The sequence below is a fragment of the Bombus terrestris genome, chromosome 4, assembly GCF_910591885.1.
Source record: "Bombus terrestris chromosome 4, iyBomTerr1.2, whole genome shotgun sequence".
Taxonomy (NCBI): Eukaryota; Metazoa; Arthropoda; class Insecta; order Hymenoptera; family Apidae; genus Bombus; species Bombus terrestris.
Genome location: NC_063272.1, coordinates 7779362 through 7799387, shown reverse-complemented (window position 1 = coordinate 7799387; position 20026 = coordinate 7779362). Strand labels below are relative to the sequence as shown.

Genomic DNA, 20026 nt, shown 5'->3' with positions numbered 1-20026 from the left:
TAAATAAAAGATGAATTGAGGTTTACAAGATGGAGAATAGTTTGTAGGTCATAAATAAGATACGGATTTCTATGCAATAAATGATAAATTGAACTTTATAAGATGGAGGATAGTTTGTAGATCATAAATAAACTACGGATTTCTATGCATCTATATAATAAGAAATTTTGAATTGCAAAATTACACAGAATACACGTGTATGAAATACTTAATATATTAGATTGTCTCGAAGTTTCCTTCGTTTTATAAGGAAACAATAATAACATTTCTTGTTTCACATTATTTTATTGAATTATGTTTCATCCATTTTATTCCATTGAAAGAAATGTGCGTTTGTTCTGGTGTAACAAATGGATCATACATAATTCAATGAAATAATAAGAAACAAAAAATGCCGTGCATCCATTATTTCCTTACAAAACGGAAGAACTTTTGGGACAAGATAATAATATTCAATGGATTAAATAAACTCCTACTTGGATTCCATTTGTTTAATTAGTCCTATAAGAGATACTGATTTATATAAAAATCCGCGGTGCAGTCATAAATATTGCGTTGGATGGAACTATTTGGAAAATTGCAGTGGTATACGAAAGGCTGGTTGGGAATTTTCGCTTTGGAATTATGAAAGCTTGGAAGAAAATTGGAAGCCAAGAAAAATCCCAATATCCTTCTCGAACGGTATTTCCAATTTTTCTAATTTATATCAATGTACAAACGTCACAGTATTTCTACACTCAACTAAGAAGTCTTTTCGCCAATACTTTAGCGATTCACCTACAAAATTCTAAAATCTTAACGTTATCACTGCTTCGGAGAGATTCTCAAGATATTTCGCTTAATTTTTAAAATAAAATTCCGACCTCCTATTTTTACTTTTTACCCCGGCAATCCATTTAAAGTATGATACAAATTTCAAAGCATCTCAGGATCCGAGCAAATTCCTCTCCCTATCGCTATACTTTGAAAGCTTTAAGAAACAGGCTTACCGTAGCTACACGCAGCCGCGTGTACAGGTTACTCTGTATAACCTGTCGGCCCATAAAGCGTGACATATTAACAACTCGACCTCGGTTCACGCCCATGGGGCAACCGTTTTCTTGCTTTTGTTTCGACAATTCCGCGTACCAACTTCAACCCTTTACTGTACGCCTTTACAGTCGCTATACAGAGGCTTGATCGGCTTCTTAACGATACGAGATATCGAATTCGCCTGAGTTTTTGCTGTCAGAAGCAAAGACGAATCGCGATAGAAGAAGGATCGTCTCGACACCCGTATAGGGCAAAAAGTTTTCTGATGAGAACAGCGAAGAGGAAGCTGGAGGTCTTATCGATGGGAGATTTCATGTTGGGGAACGTGAGCGTAATTTAATAGTGATTGCTTGGCTTTGGAATATGATAGTTTCTCTTTTGAATGGAATTTGTTTGAAGCAACCCTTTGTAAACCTAACTCGATGATCTTCGATTTTTGCAGTGAAAACATCGCAAAAATCACGTCGGATCCCCGTTCTCCAGGTATTTTTCGGTCAAAATTTATACAACATTTTTTAATCGAAAAATAATCAAATGCATACACAATATGTACATACCAAGTAAATATTTAATGCTAATTTAAGGATCTTTAAAACGAGCCTAAATATATTATACGTAATTAATTATGTAATGATATTTTTCAATAAGTCTAAACATTAATACTACCAGGAAAATTAATATCAGTCTTTTCGATCGATTTGATAATTCCAGCGTTAAGATTAACTTTATAAAAATCTTAAAAAGATTTTATTCTCTTCTCTTTTCGCGTAATATCACTTTACTCTGTTCCATTGGCTACAAAATTTTCTGTATATTACGCGTAACGCAAGTAAGTCATTCATTGAGGAAAATTCCACTCTCAAACATTCCAAATGTTTACTTAGCTACCTGTACTTTAGGAAAGAGTCTCTGAAAAGGGAGGGAGTCTTTGATCTGCTTCATGGCTCCTCAAACTTTCGAAGACGATAATTTTTCGCCATCCACTCGTGCGATGTTTAGCTAAATCGGATTTCGATTATCCGTTGAACGATTTTAGACGAGTAAAATTTTCCCGATAAACAGCTAAATTATTCTATACTATTTTATATCTTGATCTTGCTTTCGATCATCATTTTCGACGCAATTATGTTTCCCTAACATTAAGGAATATCTTCGCATATTTCAATTTTACGTTAAATCTCTTCTTACAGCGAAGAATCCTGTTTGCTTGCTAAAACGGGAATAAAATTGAAATATGAAAATTTGAAGACGGGTCCCTTCTTTCGACCATCCACGACCCGAGCTTTCTAACGCTAAAAGATATTTTCACAGTTCGTAGAGAATGTGACGAGATTGTTACCGCTACCTGTACGTGACCTGCTCCATTAATTTTATCTGAAACACCTTGAAACATAGCAAGAATTTTTTACTCGTTAAAACGAAAGCGAGATTGAAATTAAGAAATTTTAGGGTCGTGACAAAAATCTCAGTTAACGTGACTACGTGACCTATTGATGGACCAACCATTCGGAAATCGATGTTCTGCTCTCATCAGCACCACGTCGAGCCGAATGTTGCAGGTCAGAGTTCCTGTAACGGCAGATCGTGTTCCATGGGGAAGGTGGAGCCACAAACGTGGGACAGCACAAACGATATTCTCTCTTTCTCTTCGAGACAAAAAGTACAGAAGTGTGTGCTTGCTGGCGTAGTTTACCTATGGACTCGACGCGGCAATAACGATGTTCGCCATATGGGCGACAGCCCGGGGGTCCACAGAGAGCTGCTCACCTTCCTCTCTTTTCTCTTCTTCTCTCTCTTTGCTCGCTGCTTAGGTGCCCCTTATGCGGGCCAGATTTTATAGACTAGGTACGTATGCGCTGCTTGCAAAAGGGCCGCCGCTACCGCGAGTTCCCCTTAGGCGGAACGATTCTGCAAAAACGTGGCGGCGTCGCGAGATCGCACGCGTGACTCATCGATAAATTCGACCTAGAGTGGCACAGCCAGTTCCCACGAGGAAATCTCGCTCTCCCACCTATACCACGTGCCTCCTCTTCGGGGCACCCACTCTGCCCCCGTTTAAACGACGATTGGACCAAGGAATGGGAAATTGGTTGAGGAATCGTGTCTTTAGTTCTTTTTTTTCTAACTCGTCAAAGATCAAGAGAATAATATGAAAAAAAATAATAATAAAATAAATGTAGAAAAGTTGCGTGAGCGGTGACAGTAACAGTTTAGGAAAATTTTAAAATTGTTTTCGTGTAAAAAGTGAACGTATGATCTATGGTGATTCTTCCTTGTGGTTTTTTCTTGTATTTATTTGTAAAATTTCGTTCGCGTATCTCTTACGTTGTGATTTCGCTAGCTGATTTTCGATAAGGTGCAAAAAAAAAAAAATGAGACGAAACTCGAAAACACAGTCGCTCGGTTAATTCTTCGTTGCTAATCTCTAAGCTTTCTGTATTGAAGAATTAATATCGTTGAAACGAATTTCCCAGTACGTAGGTAATCATCAGCCACCGTTGATTTATCGTCGGCGTTTCATCGATACTTCGTCGACATATCAAAATTATCCAGGTCGCGCTCTGTTAGCTCGGACGTAGACACACGGAACCTGTTTCACGCGTGTTAATTCCGTTTTATCGGAGCCATCACGTTGACGTTTCGAAATTTCGTTTTAACAGGCAAACAAATTGGGTCGTCCGTACTTCGCTGTCCATTCACACATTCTTATACGCTCACAAACTCGAAAATTAAATTAATAAAAAAAAAAAAAGGAAAGAAAGAGAAAGAGAATCAACTCATCGAAAACGTAAAAACGAACAAAAAAAAAAAAAAAAAACGTGTCTCGTTGGAAGCTTATAAATGAAAAAAAACTCAATTCCATTCACTGCGAATGGAGAGATAGAAGATGCAATAGAAGAACAGAAACAATAAAAAATTCCAAGATAAAGTAATTTAATCGTAATGATACCAGCGGAGAGTTAGAAATTGAGAAAAATCGACGAAACGATCACGTGTTGGAAATCAGTGTGTCGAGGGTAGAGGTTTTACAGTAGTTTAAAGGTGCTCGAAACGCCGGTAATTGGAAGGGCGCGTAAACGAGGTGCGAAGTGACCATAAATCTGTCCATTAGCCTCGTTACAATGGACACATCGGCCGTGTTTTATCGCGTTCGACGAAAGCCCCTTGTCGCAAAATAGATTTTTCGTCGATACGTGACGAATCGTGGCTACGCGTATCGCGATAAACCTGGATTTCCTCGTGACGCGCTGCTCTATCGCTGTTCCTCCGGTAATTTTATCGTATTTCCTCCCACATGTGGCATCTATCGATACGTCCTGCAACGCCACCGGCCGAATCATGGAACCATGGAACTCATGCAACATCGATACTGCTTCTAATTCAATCATTTATATACACAGACTCGCTGTTCATTATCGTGATTAATATTATTTCCTTTGTACCGTTGTATGTCTGCTGAATCGGCTGCGCAGCTTTAATTCATTTAATATTCCGCTAGTAGTATTACAATAGTCTGTTAAAATTATTTCAATATTGCAAATACGAATAGCTTCAACGGATTTGATGCTAAATCCGCGTTGTGTTTAAATTCTACATCCAATTAAATGTAACATATTTAATACTAAATTTACGTGCTAGTTAAATGGTATTTATAATCGATTTAGTAAAACGAAGTTTAATAAAATTGGAAAATCATACGATTTCTTAGACGTTTATAACAAAATTTGACGGATTGAAAGACTTTTCTTTCTTTTTCTTCTTCTTACTCCTTATATGCCTTTTCTTCGTAGTTTTATCGAACGAGAATTTGCGTGAAAATTGCAATTCTGTGTGAGAAAGGTGCAGTGTTATTGACACATCTAACATCTTTACGTCGTCTAACTGGAAAATGTAATATCGCAAGAAACCAAGATAATTCGATGTCTGTTTTACTTTTACTGTTATTCTTCCGTTGCTCCTATGTCTTTTAATGTCCTATACTTTTGTATATCGATAAACGTAGAAGCTCATAGTTTCGTAAATCGATAATTTTATCCGAAACGTCTTGTACAGATCTTCTGGTACAAGTTTCATTCGCGACGTGAAATGGCACGTGTCTCAGGTGCGCGACGCGCAGCCCACGTTTCGCGTAATGAAATACGACCGCGTGCATGTGCATTCGCAGGCAGACTACTGTTTACAGAAATAATTTATGCTTGCACTCACGTCCAAGAGATAGATATTTGACAGATATTTCACGGGGCTGTGGTTGTATCTCAGCGAACGTTCCGATTTTTCGATCCGCCGCGTTTGTCAAATCAGCCCTGATAATAAATTGAATTATCGCTCCTATTCATCGGCAACATGCGTCCGCATAAACCATTCTTTCGACAACCAGAATTAATAGTTCTCGAACTGGTAAACGCGTACGAGAGTTTCTCTTACAATTGTTAACGAGCCACAATTTTTTACAATCTGACGTAAAAACGTATATTACAAATACTTTTACCGTGTAAAGCGATAGACGTGTCTTTTCATGGCCGAAAGCCACTCAAACTTTCGATGTTCATCAACGACAACCTAAACTCACCTTCTTGTCTACAGTGATACGAATATTTAAAATACATAGCTTCATTCTGTAAATTTCAATTTTATAGACCAGACGTTCGCCTGTCGCCATAGAATACTATAAATAAGAATATCTGAGAAATGAAAAAAGACAAATAAAAAACAAAAAAAAAATGTGAGGAATTCCAATATTTACAAACTAACTGGCCCCTGTATGAAAAAACATTTCGTTGCATTTTTCAATTGCGCCATAAAATCAGCAATCCGTCGAATCGAGCGTGGCATCGAATCGGCAAACAAAAGGTTAAAGGGATTGCGGTTACGTGTTCTGGGAAGGTGCGCGCTGCAAAATGCAGCCGCGGTGTCGATGGATATTGGATATGGACGATGGGGTGGCTGCGCATCGTGCACGAGCTACGGGGTAGCAAAGCTAAGCCAGTAATGCAATAACTTGAATAGATGGCTATGCAGGCGGAAAGAACATAACCTATCCCTCCCTATCCCATACTCCTCCTGATTCACCCTGTCCCCTCCTCCACCTACCCCCAAACATCCATTTTGGTTCTTCCTCTATCCTTCATCCCCCTACGTGGTGTTTCTCTATTCCCTAAACACGTAGGTACATACGAATCGGCGCACGTAGAGCTTGGACTGTGCCAGGAGGGTGAATCCGACTGGGGTGGTTTCAACCCTGCCTCCAAAGTACCCTGAATACAGTCGGTTACGTTAAAAGGCTTTTAATATGCGCGCTCGTTCACCTATTCGGTATCGAGCTGAATCGAAATGGTCCTTTTCTCTTCTTTCTTTTAATTACCAGCCACTTTTGTCACGAGCTTGATGATCGATGAAATTGGATTTGAAGGCTTTTTACAGCGATTACGATCAGGATCTTCCTTTCGGTTTTATACGAACCGTTCGTTTGCCATTGATCAATTGACTCTGCGAAACTGGAAGCACAAGTTGAGTAAAATTTGTAAAAGTCGAATTAATCGTTTTGGTCTGTGAATGGATTATATGGTTTGTTACGTGGATGGATTTTCGGTGTTGTCTTTTCTGTTTCTTAATTTCGTGATTTTCTAGACTCGTGATCGATGAAATCGAATATCGATTTGTTTTTTCTTTCGGTGGTCACGGCTACGATTTTTCTTCCCGTTTCACAACTTTTGTGTAAACGAGTAGATTTACTCGCGTGTATTTATATCTCGGAGAGATCAGAAGCTCCCCTATTGCGTGTAATAGTAGAACGAAGATCGTAGAATTATACGAGTGGAGATTGAATTGCTGTAGCGATTGTAATTTCTAATTACTTCAATTTCTAAGATCGTAGAATCGAACGATAAGTGAAATTCTTGCGGTAGCTGGCGACTGCATATTTCCTTTTCTCACGTGTCGCGACAGACAGAACGGAAATTGTAGAACGAGCCGATAAGTTGAAGTTAAATTCTTGCGGCGATTGCAATCTAACTTGACCATTTCGATGTCTCATATATCTTTCCATCCTACGTACGTTCTGCGCAATTTTCCGTACTTTCAAATTCTCCAGAAACGCGAAATATAAAAACCCGAAGTACAGTCTATGAATTAAATGGACCACGGTCCACAACCAAAAAACCACCGAGCGAACGAAAGAAACTTCATTGACGAGAGATTAAAACAGAAGAGAAGAAGGAAACCACGGAAGATGAAATCCGATAATCAATGATCACGGTACAGGCAAAAGTCATATTCCGACACACATTCGACCGTTTACGGTCACGTGAAATCGAAGGCGAGTCGAATGAACGAAGGAAAAAGGGGGATGGTTGGCGACGTGACTGGGGGGTTACATGGCCCAACGAGAGGGTGAAACTCGCATACAATCGCATACACGTGTATACGTATATACAGGAGACAGGCAGACAAACTGGGCATGCTCAGACGCACATATTACGGCGCACGTCAGTATTTAAACACGCTTGATGGGAAGGTGGTGCACGAGGGTGAAATCGGGATCCCATTGTGCTCAGGTGTGAGGCGTGTGCTCGCAAGAGGGGAAGGGTGGACAGAGAAGACTATGCACAAGCAAGAGAAAAGGAATGTCTGTGTGAGAAAGAGAAGGAGAGAAAATGGGGAGAAGGGTAGATTTGCACACGCGGCACGAGCCGCTTCAACAAAGGGATGGAACAGATTGGAAGCCATTCATTCATTCGGTTGCCCTGTATTTTTTCCCCGTGTTTGACTGAGAGAGCATCGTCGACCACCCTCCTGCCGCTTTTCCTCTCCCCCTTTGCTTACCCTCTCTGTCGCGTTCTCTTCGCCTACAGGTACGCTCAATTACTATTCCTTTCCCTTTCTTTCTTTCTTTCGCTTTGTCCCTTTTCTTTAACCCTTTAAGACTCGAATCATGTTACAATAGTTCTTTCTACTATAAATTTTACGATAAATACTTGTGCAGATTGTTTAAAGAATATATATTCCAATAAGGAATATTGCTAGCAATCGTTAAATGCATATGTAATTTGGTTCTATTGTAGAAGATATAAAATTTGAATAATTTACATCATTTTCGTTTCCGCTGTTTATTTTGCCTATTGATACGTTCAAATATGAAGTGTCGGATAGCTCGCGAGGTTAAAGCATTCACCAACAAGAGTAAAAGTTGTCTAATTAAAAATTTGATATAGCCAAGCGTCGTGCAAAAATTTCGAAAGATTCGGCTTAAGATTCTGTTAACTTAGAAAATTCATTCGCTGAAAATACTTCTGAAAGGAAGAAAACGTTTTTTATACTCGTAGCATTAATTTTCGATGAATAAGAAAACTGACAGAACGTTAAAATCGTAGTAAAATTGCAGTGTGAAATCGACGTAGCTGGGATCTAAGCGTATTACGATTGACGACGCTATTTTTATAGAAATTTCACAAAAAGGATAGAGTTGGAATCACGAAGATGATGGATGTGATTTGCAAATAGATTTTTCAGATAAATCACGTGGTAGAATTTGTGGAGAGTGAAATTTTGAGTTGAAAGTCAATGAGGTGTTTGAGAACGAGGATCCGCAAGATGGACCTCTGGCAAGAGAAGATGGGATGCGATTTAGGAGGATCGTTGGTAAACGTTTGATATATGAGATGGTTATACATCTCATGGATTTTGCGAAAAAATATGGAATTTCGAAAGAAGAATTTTTTTATACTTATATAAATACTCTTTTCTTAATCAAAACTATTTTGTTTCAAATAAAATGAATCCTCTCCCTGTTAAAAAATTATACAAGTAAATAAGATCTTTAACAGAGAGACGTTCCATTTCGACAAACCTTTTTCTTACTTTCAGCAATGTTATAAGAAATTTCATAATATATTGTAAAAATCATCGAGTTTTTAAATTTTACTTCGACGTACGAATTACTTCGCTACTCGAACCTCATTTACGAGTTACTTTAAATAAACTCTTCGTAGTTACAGTTTCGTAAAACTGGAACGAGAATAGTCGAGTGAAGTTATTCACTCTGATTCGCGAAATAATGGATTTCCGCAATAGCACGACGATAAATACGCACGACAATGAGTCCTGTGCAAGTCGTCGGTCGCGGTGGATTCGGACTCACCATTGGCTCGTGTTTGACCTCACGAAAATCAATATCTGTCGGCAAACTTAAGTGCGTTCGAGGGGGCTGTACCTTTTGATATTTTGTATCCAAAGCGAATAAACCAACTCCTCGAACGTTCATATACATTCCTCGATTACTAATGCACGCTTTTCATCGGAGAGTCATCGATTGATTTATCAGTTTACCTCATCTTCGTTTCGTCGAAGAATTTTTGAAGGAGAGGGTCGAGAAAAGTCACGAACAATATGGAAAAGATATTGGAAGAACTTTATCAGCAACGTACGAGCGTCTATTAAATAAGAAAATTTTGTACTTTCACATTTCTTCGGAATATTACGATATTCGATTTTTTAACTTTATTAAGTATCGGAGTCTTCTATTCTGCCTTCGAATATTTATTAAATATCGAGAGAGATCGAGGAATTTGTTGCTTTTACATTTATTAACGACGTTAGAATATTTCATTTTCCTACCTTATTGCGTATTGGTATTTTAAAACGTAAAATTTATTATTGTAGAAGGGAGGATTATATTGGAAGAATATAGGAAGAATTTTACAAAGAACGTACAGACGATAAATTACTCAAAAATTCTTCATATTTTCACGTTTCTTTGAAGTATTACATCGTTCAAGTTCTTTTAATTTGATAATCCTTTTACCGATCAAGATTGCAAAAACGTATAAAGATTGAGATAAAAACGCAATCGTTAATTACGTTCGGCTACGCGGATAAATTAGGATCTTGACGAGAAGAGATCTGAAAGCATCTTTATGCTCGTAAATGCGATAAAAACGGAACGTGGACGTAAGATCGAGTTGCCCGGTTAAAATAAGAGAACTGATGAAAGGATGTTGTGGCCGGCGAAGGAAATCAAGTAAAAAACGATAGTGCTATCGGTAAACCGAAACTCCACTAAGGTGAGACCATTCGCATAAATAAAAATTATCAAATCGACTATCGAATGACGATATGTAACGTCCATTGATATATTAACAATTTTATTTAACAGTGCACGATCGATGTTCACGCAATTTTAAACTTTTACAAACATGATTAAACAAATGGAATTTAATAGAAATTTCTTTGATCCGTAAAATATCGTAATAAAAATATTCCACTTTAAATACTTCATATATTTCTGCATATTACATTTTGTAATCTTAAATTGTTTAAAAATATACAAACATCTGCGCTCTATCAACGATATATAAAATTCGCATAGTAGCGCACGTGTTAACGAAAGAGAACACTATTTATCGTGGGAGACGTGTATCTTCCGGTTTCCTTTTCTAAGGGATCGTTCAAGGTACGAGGAATGGTTGGTTGGCCGCTGATTGAACGCGTCAATTCACGTTAAAAGCAGAGAATGGCCTTAGAAGAATTAACCGGCGACAGTCTCCGATAGAATCCTTCTTTATCACGGATCTAAATTCGGCCTCTTGTCGTGACTCACAATTCCCTGGATTGAAATATGTGGGTCCACGTGGTACCTGATCAAAGGTTGCACGCGCTGCTTACTTCTCACAGAGCCACCTTCAGCCGTAGGTAGAACACACGTATCGTTCTTTAACGAGCATGCGGGTTCAACGTTGGAAATTCCGCTCGATTTAACCGTAATTGTTTAATTAAAGATCCTCCTCGCCGGAGACGCTTGCAACGGTTAATTGCTGACGCGAACCGCGCGCCGCTACTTCCACCGCGTTTGAACCACAAAAATTCATCAGATACCAGTTCTCGTTTGAGCCTAATAGATTTGACGATAGGAACTATCGCTGGCTTGTTGAAATGAGAAATTTGATTGCCATGGGGTTTCTGTTGCGGATCTAAAAAATTTTAGAATTCTTTTTAATTTGACCCCATGTTAGTGGAAATCGTTTGGAATTAAATATATATTTTGTTACTGAATAATTCGTGCAAATATGTTGTTCGTGTTATTTGTTAGTGGTTGCGTTGATTCACAATTTTTGACGGTGGATAATGTCACTTGCAAGAACACCGAACAGGGATAATAACTTTATTCCAGCAGAAGCTCGAAACGCGTGTAAATTACAGCGAAACGCGTAGCAGAGGAAGATCGTAACGATGTTCTCAATTAATGAAACTTGCTATGGCACACGAATACACGGTACCTACGTAGTGTGAAAATACTGAGAATCTGTTGATAGTAGATTCGAATGATTTTTCCAAAACATAAGGATACAAACTTATTCTACTCCCGGTATAGTTCACAATTTTTTCAAAGAATCTTTATAAATATACAAAGATACGTTCGAATCGACTTTGTCTAAAATACAGCAAAATTTTCTTCCCGATACAGTTTATACTTTTTTATAGAAACTACAAATATAGAACGATATATTTGGAGAAGTTTTAATGACTTTTTCTAAAATCTATGGATAGAAGCTTGTTCTGCCATTCGTATTATATCTTCTACTTTTGTCACCGATAGTTCTAGCGTTAAAAGTGAACGAACACGATCATTATACGGTTTTATCGAAGGAAATTCGTACCCTGCCGTGCGAAATCGTCTCGAACGAGCGATCCGGATCCGCTCGGACTGGCAATCGGTCGTACGGGGGTGAAAATCGTGGCACGTGACCCGCGGGTACTCGCTCACAGGGGGAAGCTGGCCCTGCACCACCGGCCCTCTTCTTTTCGAGTTACCTTTACTGCATTTACTATTCTCCATTGTACATGACTACCATACGGGACCGTGCAAAGGAGGCTGCGAGAGAAATCGCGTGAGTCATCCGCGCCGAGCCGTTTCCATTGGCGTAGAACAATCCCGCAATACTTTCGTTGAAGTATCAACGAGATGTTCCTACATACAGTGAGATACACTGGCTCGCGAAAGTATTCTCACACACTTGTCGTACGAAGCTTTTACGCGCACATTGTACGTGTCAAACGAAACGTTTTGAAATTTTCATTAGCGCCGTAATTGCCATTACATTGGTAAAATTTCAGACCAATCTAATAACGCGTGTAGAAGTTACAAAATATTAATTACAAGCATATATATAGTAAAAAAAATTAGTATGCGGTATAAATAGAGATGATTTCTTAAAATATCGCGAGTCATTCGTACACATAATGAATAATTAACTGTTTGGTGATCTGTATGAAGTACGTGCTTGCAATAAGTATCTTTATCTCGTTCGCAATAAATAACTTCTATATATGCTTTCAGATTCATTTCCAATTCTATCGGTATAATCACGATAGACGATCATGACGAGTCTTATAACGGTGTTAATTTGTAGCACACACGATATACGGTTGCTTATAAATTTATCATTACATTGTTCATAATTTAATTACCAATTAAAATAAAAATGTTACGCGGAAAATACTTTGAAACGGTGGTATTTCTCATTTCCAATACATCGATCCGATATTCCAGCAATTCCCAAATCCTTCGAAAAATAAAAGATGTAAGAAGAACCTTATCGATAAAGTTCATAGACAAACTATCCTTCTATCAAACTCTCAAAACGATATCGTTACTTTCGTACACTTTCTCACATCCCACCCAAAACATGCACAGAAAAGATTCCTTGCTCCAGTGACGCTATCTGCGAAAGTAGTCTGCGACGAAAAAAAGAAAGAAAAAAGAAAGAAATGAAAAACGAAAAAGAAAGAAGTCTTTTATGAGATCCATTTTCTAGAAGGTCGATGGAATGTCGTGTCGCCGTTGGTACGCCGCTTCACGACGGTAAGAATTGTATTTCATTTTAAATGGCCGTTTCATCGCGCAGCTTCCTCGATATTACGACTCGCGGAGAATACCCGACGTCCTAGTAACGATTTCCTTTGTTCCATCGCGAGATAAAACGACCCTTGGTCACCGTTCACCATTCTTCGTGCGATCGTAACGCGATCGTTAAGGAACCAGCTTCGTTCACTTGGTTTACACGTTAAATCAAATTATGTAATTCGTCGCTACTGGTACCGATCATAGTAGATATGCGGGCGCTCTATACGAATTTTAGTAGTCCCATCATCGAGCGTGACTTTTAAATACAGCGGGGAAATTCTTTTTATACACGTATCTTTTAATGTATAGAAATTTCCTCGCGTAACGATCATTGTGGGAAAGCATAGGTGAAAACGATCTTTTCTCCTCCTTTCAATGGAATAATCATTGCCTGTGATTTTTCTAGACAATGGTAGGATCTCTTCTTTTACACGTGTCCTTCTATTCTAATATACAAATTGTCTTTATACAACGATTATTGCGTAGATGAAGGATTTTTCTTCTTAATGAAATAGTCGCAAAAGATGAAACTTTCGTTCATTTGTTACTAAAGCATATAAAAACTTCACTGTTTTCATTTGAAAAAAGGAAATACATTGCGTCTCATGTCTATAAAAGCTATCAAATAATCGTCAATTTTAGTAAAATGGTAAAATAAATAATTTTTTTTCTTATTTCATAACTACAGAACCAACCTGACAAGATATTTTACAGAATATTTTGTTTCATATATTATTTTCTGATCATGTCCTGCCTATAAGAAACTACAATTTTAGGATGGTATTATATTCACGGGACGCGGCGTATAATATGTATACATATCCATGTGGAAGTTAAAAGTTTGATAAAAATCCTCAGTTACCTACGTCACTGTACCCCAAGACTCGATGCATCAGTCCAGCTTGCATCTGTATGTATTTAAGCTGGGGGGAGCCCCTATGTGACATCATCCCCCTCCATACGTGCGGCCGATTCGTTTCGCTGGCTGACTTCTGTCGCCTAACTCGAAAACACCCCTGGACCCTGCCACCTCCCTTTACCTTTAATCTTTATCAATCCATCCAGCCGAGCCAGAATCGAACCAAGGAACGGACGGCGCCGCGCATTATTCACGCCCGATAGCTCCTCAACCCTCCGCTCGTCCTTCGAGCTTTACCTTCCACCACCGACGCCACCCCTTTTTCTCACCCCTCTCTCAACCTAAATACTTTTCGCAGAGTTCACCAACGACTCACTTTAACGACTCGATTCGTGATACTTGTCACGATCGGCTCCACTAGGCGATTTTGTTTTTGAAGATTTCTTATTCGACAGAATTTGCAATAGGATTGACAGGGTTGATTAAAGGGAAGGATTTAGTGGAATTGAGAGTTGGGAAATCTCTTTTGCGCAGGATAATTGTATCGCGTGTATTGATTGTACCGGTAATTATGAAAGTGATGTAACTGCATGAAAAAATATAAATGTGATTTAATTGTCTTACTACTTTCATAATCGTCAGTACAATTATCGATTATTAGATTTCGGAATCTTTATGGGGAATTTGAAAGAGTGAGGATATGCATAATATGAAAAAATATATGAGTAATAACGCGTTACTCGAAAGTAATAGTATAAATATTCGCAATTTATTAATTATTAAAAATGTGTAAAAAGGAGGAAACAGATAAACTGTTTAGTTGATACAGTTGTGTATTTTCCATAATACATATGTCACACAGTATAGTATAGTAATAGAGAATTTTTATAAAATTTATGAATTATTCTTTAGCACAATAACAATATTTCTATAGTTTTGTCAACTATTTGTTATTGTAGCCTTAAGAATTGTTTCATATAGCGATGCAACATTTTTCAAAAGTTTGCGAATTACTTTATAGTAGCAGTATTTCTTCATAGTTTTATTAATTATTTATCGTTGATATCTTAAGCATTTGGTATTTAAAAAAACAATTCGTGATTAATTTGTGTAGATATCCAAGTATGTTCTATCGTAAAAATTATATTAATATAGTTATATAGAAAGAAAATAGTTAAATCAATAATATTGCTACCTTTAAATATTTTGCAATTCTCCTTTAAAAAATATAGAATGTTCAATGAATATTTATCATAAAATATACTCCATTCTTCGAATCGAATGACATATTTGTTTGATTTGTATACGTTACCATAATGAAATACCTATTCGTTTAGAGGAAATACTATCCCAGTTTAGAACCGAAATAGGCGTACAGGTAGGTGGAGTCTTGGGTATAGGGGCAACCAATAATCGCCACACCTACCAGTCATCATCCTCTTCCGTTACTTTTACCTGAAATAGGAACAGGTAGGTTACGAAAGGCAAAATAAAGATCTACAAGATATATATATATATATATATATATATACACAGATCTAATAATACCATTACATATATCGTACACTAATCCTCAATGCATTCTAACTTGTCTGAAACCTATAATGTATCGAATAAAAAAAAACGTATTGACGATTGAAAACTAATTTATTATTCTGTTGAATTATTTATCTTTATATTATGAAATATTTGTAACAAATAAAAATTATAATAAATTGTACATTCTTTTTAAATAGGTTATCTGTATACTATATATATAATTTAAACTTACATTAAATTTGTATTATCTCTATCAATGTTGATGCTGTTTATAAATAAACGAAGTGTATAACACAATTTCTCTACATAATTCAAAATTCTTATTGTTCGAAGCAATAAGTGAAAAAAGAAGAAATAAGCGAACAGGTAGTGAAAATAAGTAAGTTTCGTTAAATACAGCTTATTTGCACAAAGATGTAAATATTAATTTCAATAATTTACTAAATAATCTATATGTATTATAAGGATGTAGAATAAATATAACTTAGATATATAACATTAGTGCTATTTCAATAATTAAACTTCATTGATGCTTACTTTCACTATCTGTCCACATAATTTTAATCCGCGATTACATATTATCATACTTGTTATTATAATATCACAGAATACTCTATCTTCTTTATTCTTCTCGTCGTTCCCGCCAGAGACCTTCGTGAATTTCTATTTAAACTTATAAAAAATCCAATTTCCGGTTATTGCTTTGTTTTACGCAGTCGTTCCGCGATTACGCGTTCCAGAAGACATCCACATCGCGTCTCATTTATGCCACCTTTAACCAATGGAAGCCGAATCGGAGTTCGACCAATCAGAAACACGATCAGCGGTAAACATTTCTAGAACCTACTTGGAAACTACCAGTAGGAAAACTTTTGCAAATTTTATCATGGATCTCGTTCAATTTTGCATATTCACGAATTTTATTTCCCTTTAAAAAAGCAACGGTATCTACAAAATTTATAAAAATCGTACATTCGAAAGATTTCGAGGACACTTTCGGCTGAGCCAAAATTAGCTCGCTGAAAATTGGAAAATAGTTAATAAATATGACTGTTCGAATGGACCTATCAGCGTTCCGCAAGCAAGACCCGTGATTCCTTGCGCGTTGGAGTTCAGATCAAGGATTTCTGATCGGTCGTCGTAATTTGAAGAGGTGAAAAAAAGTGCGGAGGTGCTTTTATTCGATATCCTTTATGAGATCTTACATTTAACGGTTGGCTCCTGAATTTCTTTCGCAGCCGTAAGTAACGAGAACTTTATTATCCCACAAAAATTATTCGCGAGTGTGATACTGATTGCGACGCATACGCAAGGAATCGAGGCGATTCCAGGCGAACGTCAGTCTTTCTGTTCCTCGTCGATGCCAAAATGTCTAATCTAGCGTGATCTGTTGTAGAGGGTACAATACCTCGTAACTAAATACGTACATATTTAATAATCGTTCGAACCTACGATCTTTTATTGCGTATTCCTTTGGAAGTAATATTTTTCGAGGCTACACCCCACCCCCGAACATTGTCGTTGAATTAATACCTAACCCTCAATAGTCCATTGTCAAGCAGCTTCAAGGTATTCCCAGAGCCCACTGATGATTTCATTACTTCCTGCATAGCGAATAATTTTTATATGTTTTTTTCAGCTATGTTACATCTCGTTATTAAACAAATATATTTTGACCGAATTGGTCTGATCGCATTACTGTATCAGTATCATAATTGTTATTTTTATATAGCATATTTAATCTATCATACTACATCTATCATACTGTGTACATATCTTATAGAATTATATACCGTAGTAACAATTGTTTTTTGTATCAAATATTGCTGATATTGACAAGTAGGTCAAATATGTTTGCAAATGTAAATTATTATTTTTGTTCCAATAAGGGTAATTATATACGCGCGCGCGCGAACACACACACACGTTAATTGTTTAATTTGAAAATGTGGTAAGGGAATTATTTTCAAACATATGCGCTATTTTTGGAGTATATAGCAATTGATAAAAAGATTTAATAAAAAATTTCTATAATTTAATATGTTAATTATACTTAATGGTTAGTTTTAATTTTATATGTGTAAAATGATCAATTTTATTAATAAATTTTATATTTCTTTCATATTTTTCTTGATTATATAGAGAAATTGAAAGTGTTACATAATAAACATGAAATTTTTTTAGCTACATATATTAACTTTAATTGAATTATAGTTTTAATATTTTGTTTATTGTGCTTAATGTATTATGATTGAACTATAATATTAAGACGGTTTGCAAATATCTTTTTAGATGTCAGCCGCAACTACACACAAATATCGTTACAAAAATGTGGGCTTGGACTCGCAAGAACTAAGACGGCGTAGAGAAGAGGAAGGCGTTCAATTAAGAAAACAGAAAAGAGAACAACAGTTATCGAAGAGGCGCAATGTTCCTAACATAGTTACTGTTGATGATGATATTGTTTCGGCAAATGAATCTGCTTTTGCTGCACCACAATCAGTAAGTTCAAATTATGAATATAAAAATAACAAATTCTAAATACTAAAACATATCTTGTTTCTTTTACAGAAAACCGCCATTATGGTACTTGAAATGGTGCAGGAATTGTACAGTCCTAATCCTAAAGATCAATTGGCTGCTACACAAAAATTTAGAAAAATGTTGTCTAGGGAACCAAATCCACCGATAGATGAAGTTGTAAAAACTGGAATTGTACCTAAATTTGTTGAATTCTTGCAGAATAATGCGAACTGTACGCTACAGGTTAGCTTGAAGATCATTCGTGAAGCAATAAATATTTGATATGACTTTAGTTTGAAGTTACTTGGCCTTCGAATTCTGTAGGAAGCAATAAATATTTGGTATGTCTTTAGTTTGAAGCTGCTTGGGCTCTAACAAATATAGCGAGTGGAACGTCTCAACAAACACGTGTGGTAGTGGATGCGGGAGCTGTACCTATCTTCATATCATTACTTGGTTCTGAATATGAAGATGTACAAGAACAAGCAGTTTGGGCATTGGGTAATATTGCAGGAGATAGCGCTGAGTGTAGAGATCACGTATTAGACAATGGAATCCTCACACCTCTTCTGCAGTAGGTTTCAAGCTTTAAGTTTCTTCGCTTTCGTTTATATATAAAATTATACATAAAATTAATTCGTTTTTCTTATTTCTTCATTTTAGATTACTTTCTAAAGCAACACGTTTATCGATGACACGTAATGGGGTGTGGGCACTATCGAATCTTTGTCGAGGCAAGAGTCCACCACCAGAATTCACGAAAGTGGCGCCGTGTTTACCAGTTTTAGCTCATTTTCTTAATCATACCGATAGTGATGTTCTAGCAGATGCTTGTTGGGCTCTTTCCTACTTAAGCGATGGACCGAATGAAAAAATTCAAGCAGTTATCGATGCAGGTGTCTGCAGACGTTTGGTAGAGTTACTCATGTAAATATATTATTTATATTTGATAACGTACTATTTTTATTGAAATGTTAATAATGTAAGATATTGGTTTCAGGCATCAACAGGAAAATGTAATCAGCGCCGCGCTTCGAGCAGTGGGTAATATAGTTACAGGGGACGACGTACAAACACAAATCGTTCTTAATTGTTCTGTGTTGCAATGTTTGTATCATCTATTGAATTTGTCACTAGAAAGTATTCGCAAAGAAGCTTGTTGGACAATCTCTAATATTACAGCAGGAAATCCTCAGCAAATTCAAGTTTGTATACACTTCTTAAAAATGTAACTTTCAACGGTAAAATTTTTTCTTATTAAAAAAACAGGCTGATTTCGTTTGAACAGGCTGTCATCGATGCCGGTATATTTCCCGTCCTAATTGATATTTTAGCGAAAGCTGAATTCAAGATTCGAAAAGAAGCAGCATGGGCAATCACCAATGCTACAAGCGGTGGTGCACCTGAACAAATACGTTATATCGTTGTTGAAGGATGTATTCCACCCTTATGCAATTTGTTAACGGTAATGGATCCTAAGATCGTTCAAGTTGCATTAAGCGGATTGGAAAATATCTTGCGTGTAGGAGAACAAGATGCTGCCACGAATAATGGTATCAATCATTATGCGGTACAAATTGAGGAATGTTTCGGTAAGCATAAAATTAAAAGACAACTAGCTTGATTGTAATTTCATAGAAAAATTCTACTGTAAACAATTACAATGTTTCAGGCCTAAATAAAATAGAATTTTTGCAATCTCATCAAAATGTAGAAATCTATCAGAAGGCCTTCGACATAATTGAACGATATTTTGGATCTGAAGAAGAAGATACGCGAGTCGTACCAACTATTGACGCGCAAGGACAACAGTTCCAATTTAGAGCGCCCGATTCATCTCAGCTACCGGTCGAGGGTTTTGAGTTTTAATCCACTAGTTTTAATGAGACCTCCGATTGTATCAGCTGATTTGACCTTGTTTCGTTCGTTGTGTTTACAACTATTTTTCCTGAAATAGACATTTTAAAAATGGAAGAAAAAAGTTCAATCAGATACAAAACAGTGGTACAACTACTACGTATATTTTGAATTCGTTTGTATCGATCAGAATATCAGTAAAAACAAATCTCGAAGTGATCAGTTTTTTGCTCGACGATAAAGATGAGTAAAATGTTTATACGCAGTTATTTTAAGTGGTTTTCTCTTATTATTTTAGCTACACCATATTCATCGTT

At 36.7% G+C, this 20026-nt stretch overlaps 1 protein-coding gene and 1 long non-coding RNA gene across 2 annotated transcripts; one reads left to right on the top strand and one right to left on the bottom strand.

Annotated features, from left to right (window-relative positions):
• Positions 1 to 14605: 14605 nt before the first annotated feature.
• Positions 14606 to 16145, bottom strand: LOC125385018. The gene is made up of 2 exons (XR_007223948.1): positions 15917 to 16145; positions 14606 to 15245 (listed from the first exon to the last, which is right to left on the bottom strand). It is a non-coding gene; the product is annotated as an uncharacterized LOC125385018 (long non-coding RNA).
• A 246-nt stretch (positions 16146 to 16391) lies between these two features.
• Positions 16392 to 19978, top strand: LOC100642876 (importin subunit alpha-7). The gene is made up of 8 exons (XM_003395120.4): positions 16392 to 16569; positions 17622 to 17831; positions 17901 to 18095; positions 18206 to 18426; positions 18516 to 18779; positions 18853 to 19057; positions 19141 to 19444; positions 19525 to 19978. The coding sequence occupies exons 2-8, from the start codon at positions 17622 to 17624 to the stop codon at positions 19719 to 19721; spliced, it is 1596 nt and encodes a 531-aa protein (XP_003395168.1). The 5' UTR covers positions 16392 to 16569; the 3' UTR covers positions 19722 to 19978.
• The last annotated feature ends 48 nt before the right edge of the window (positions 19979 to 20026 follow it).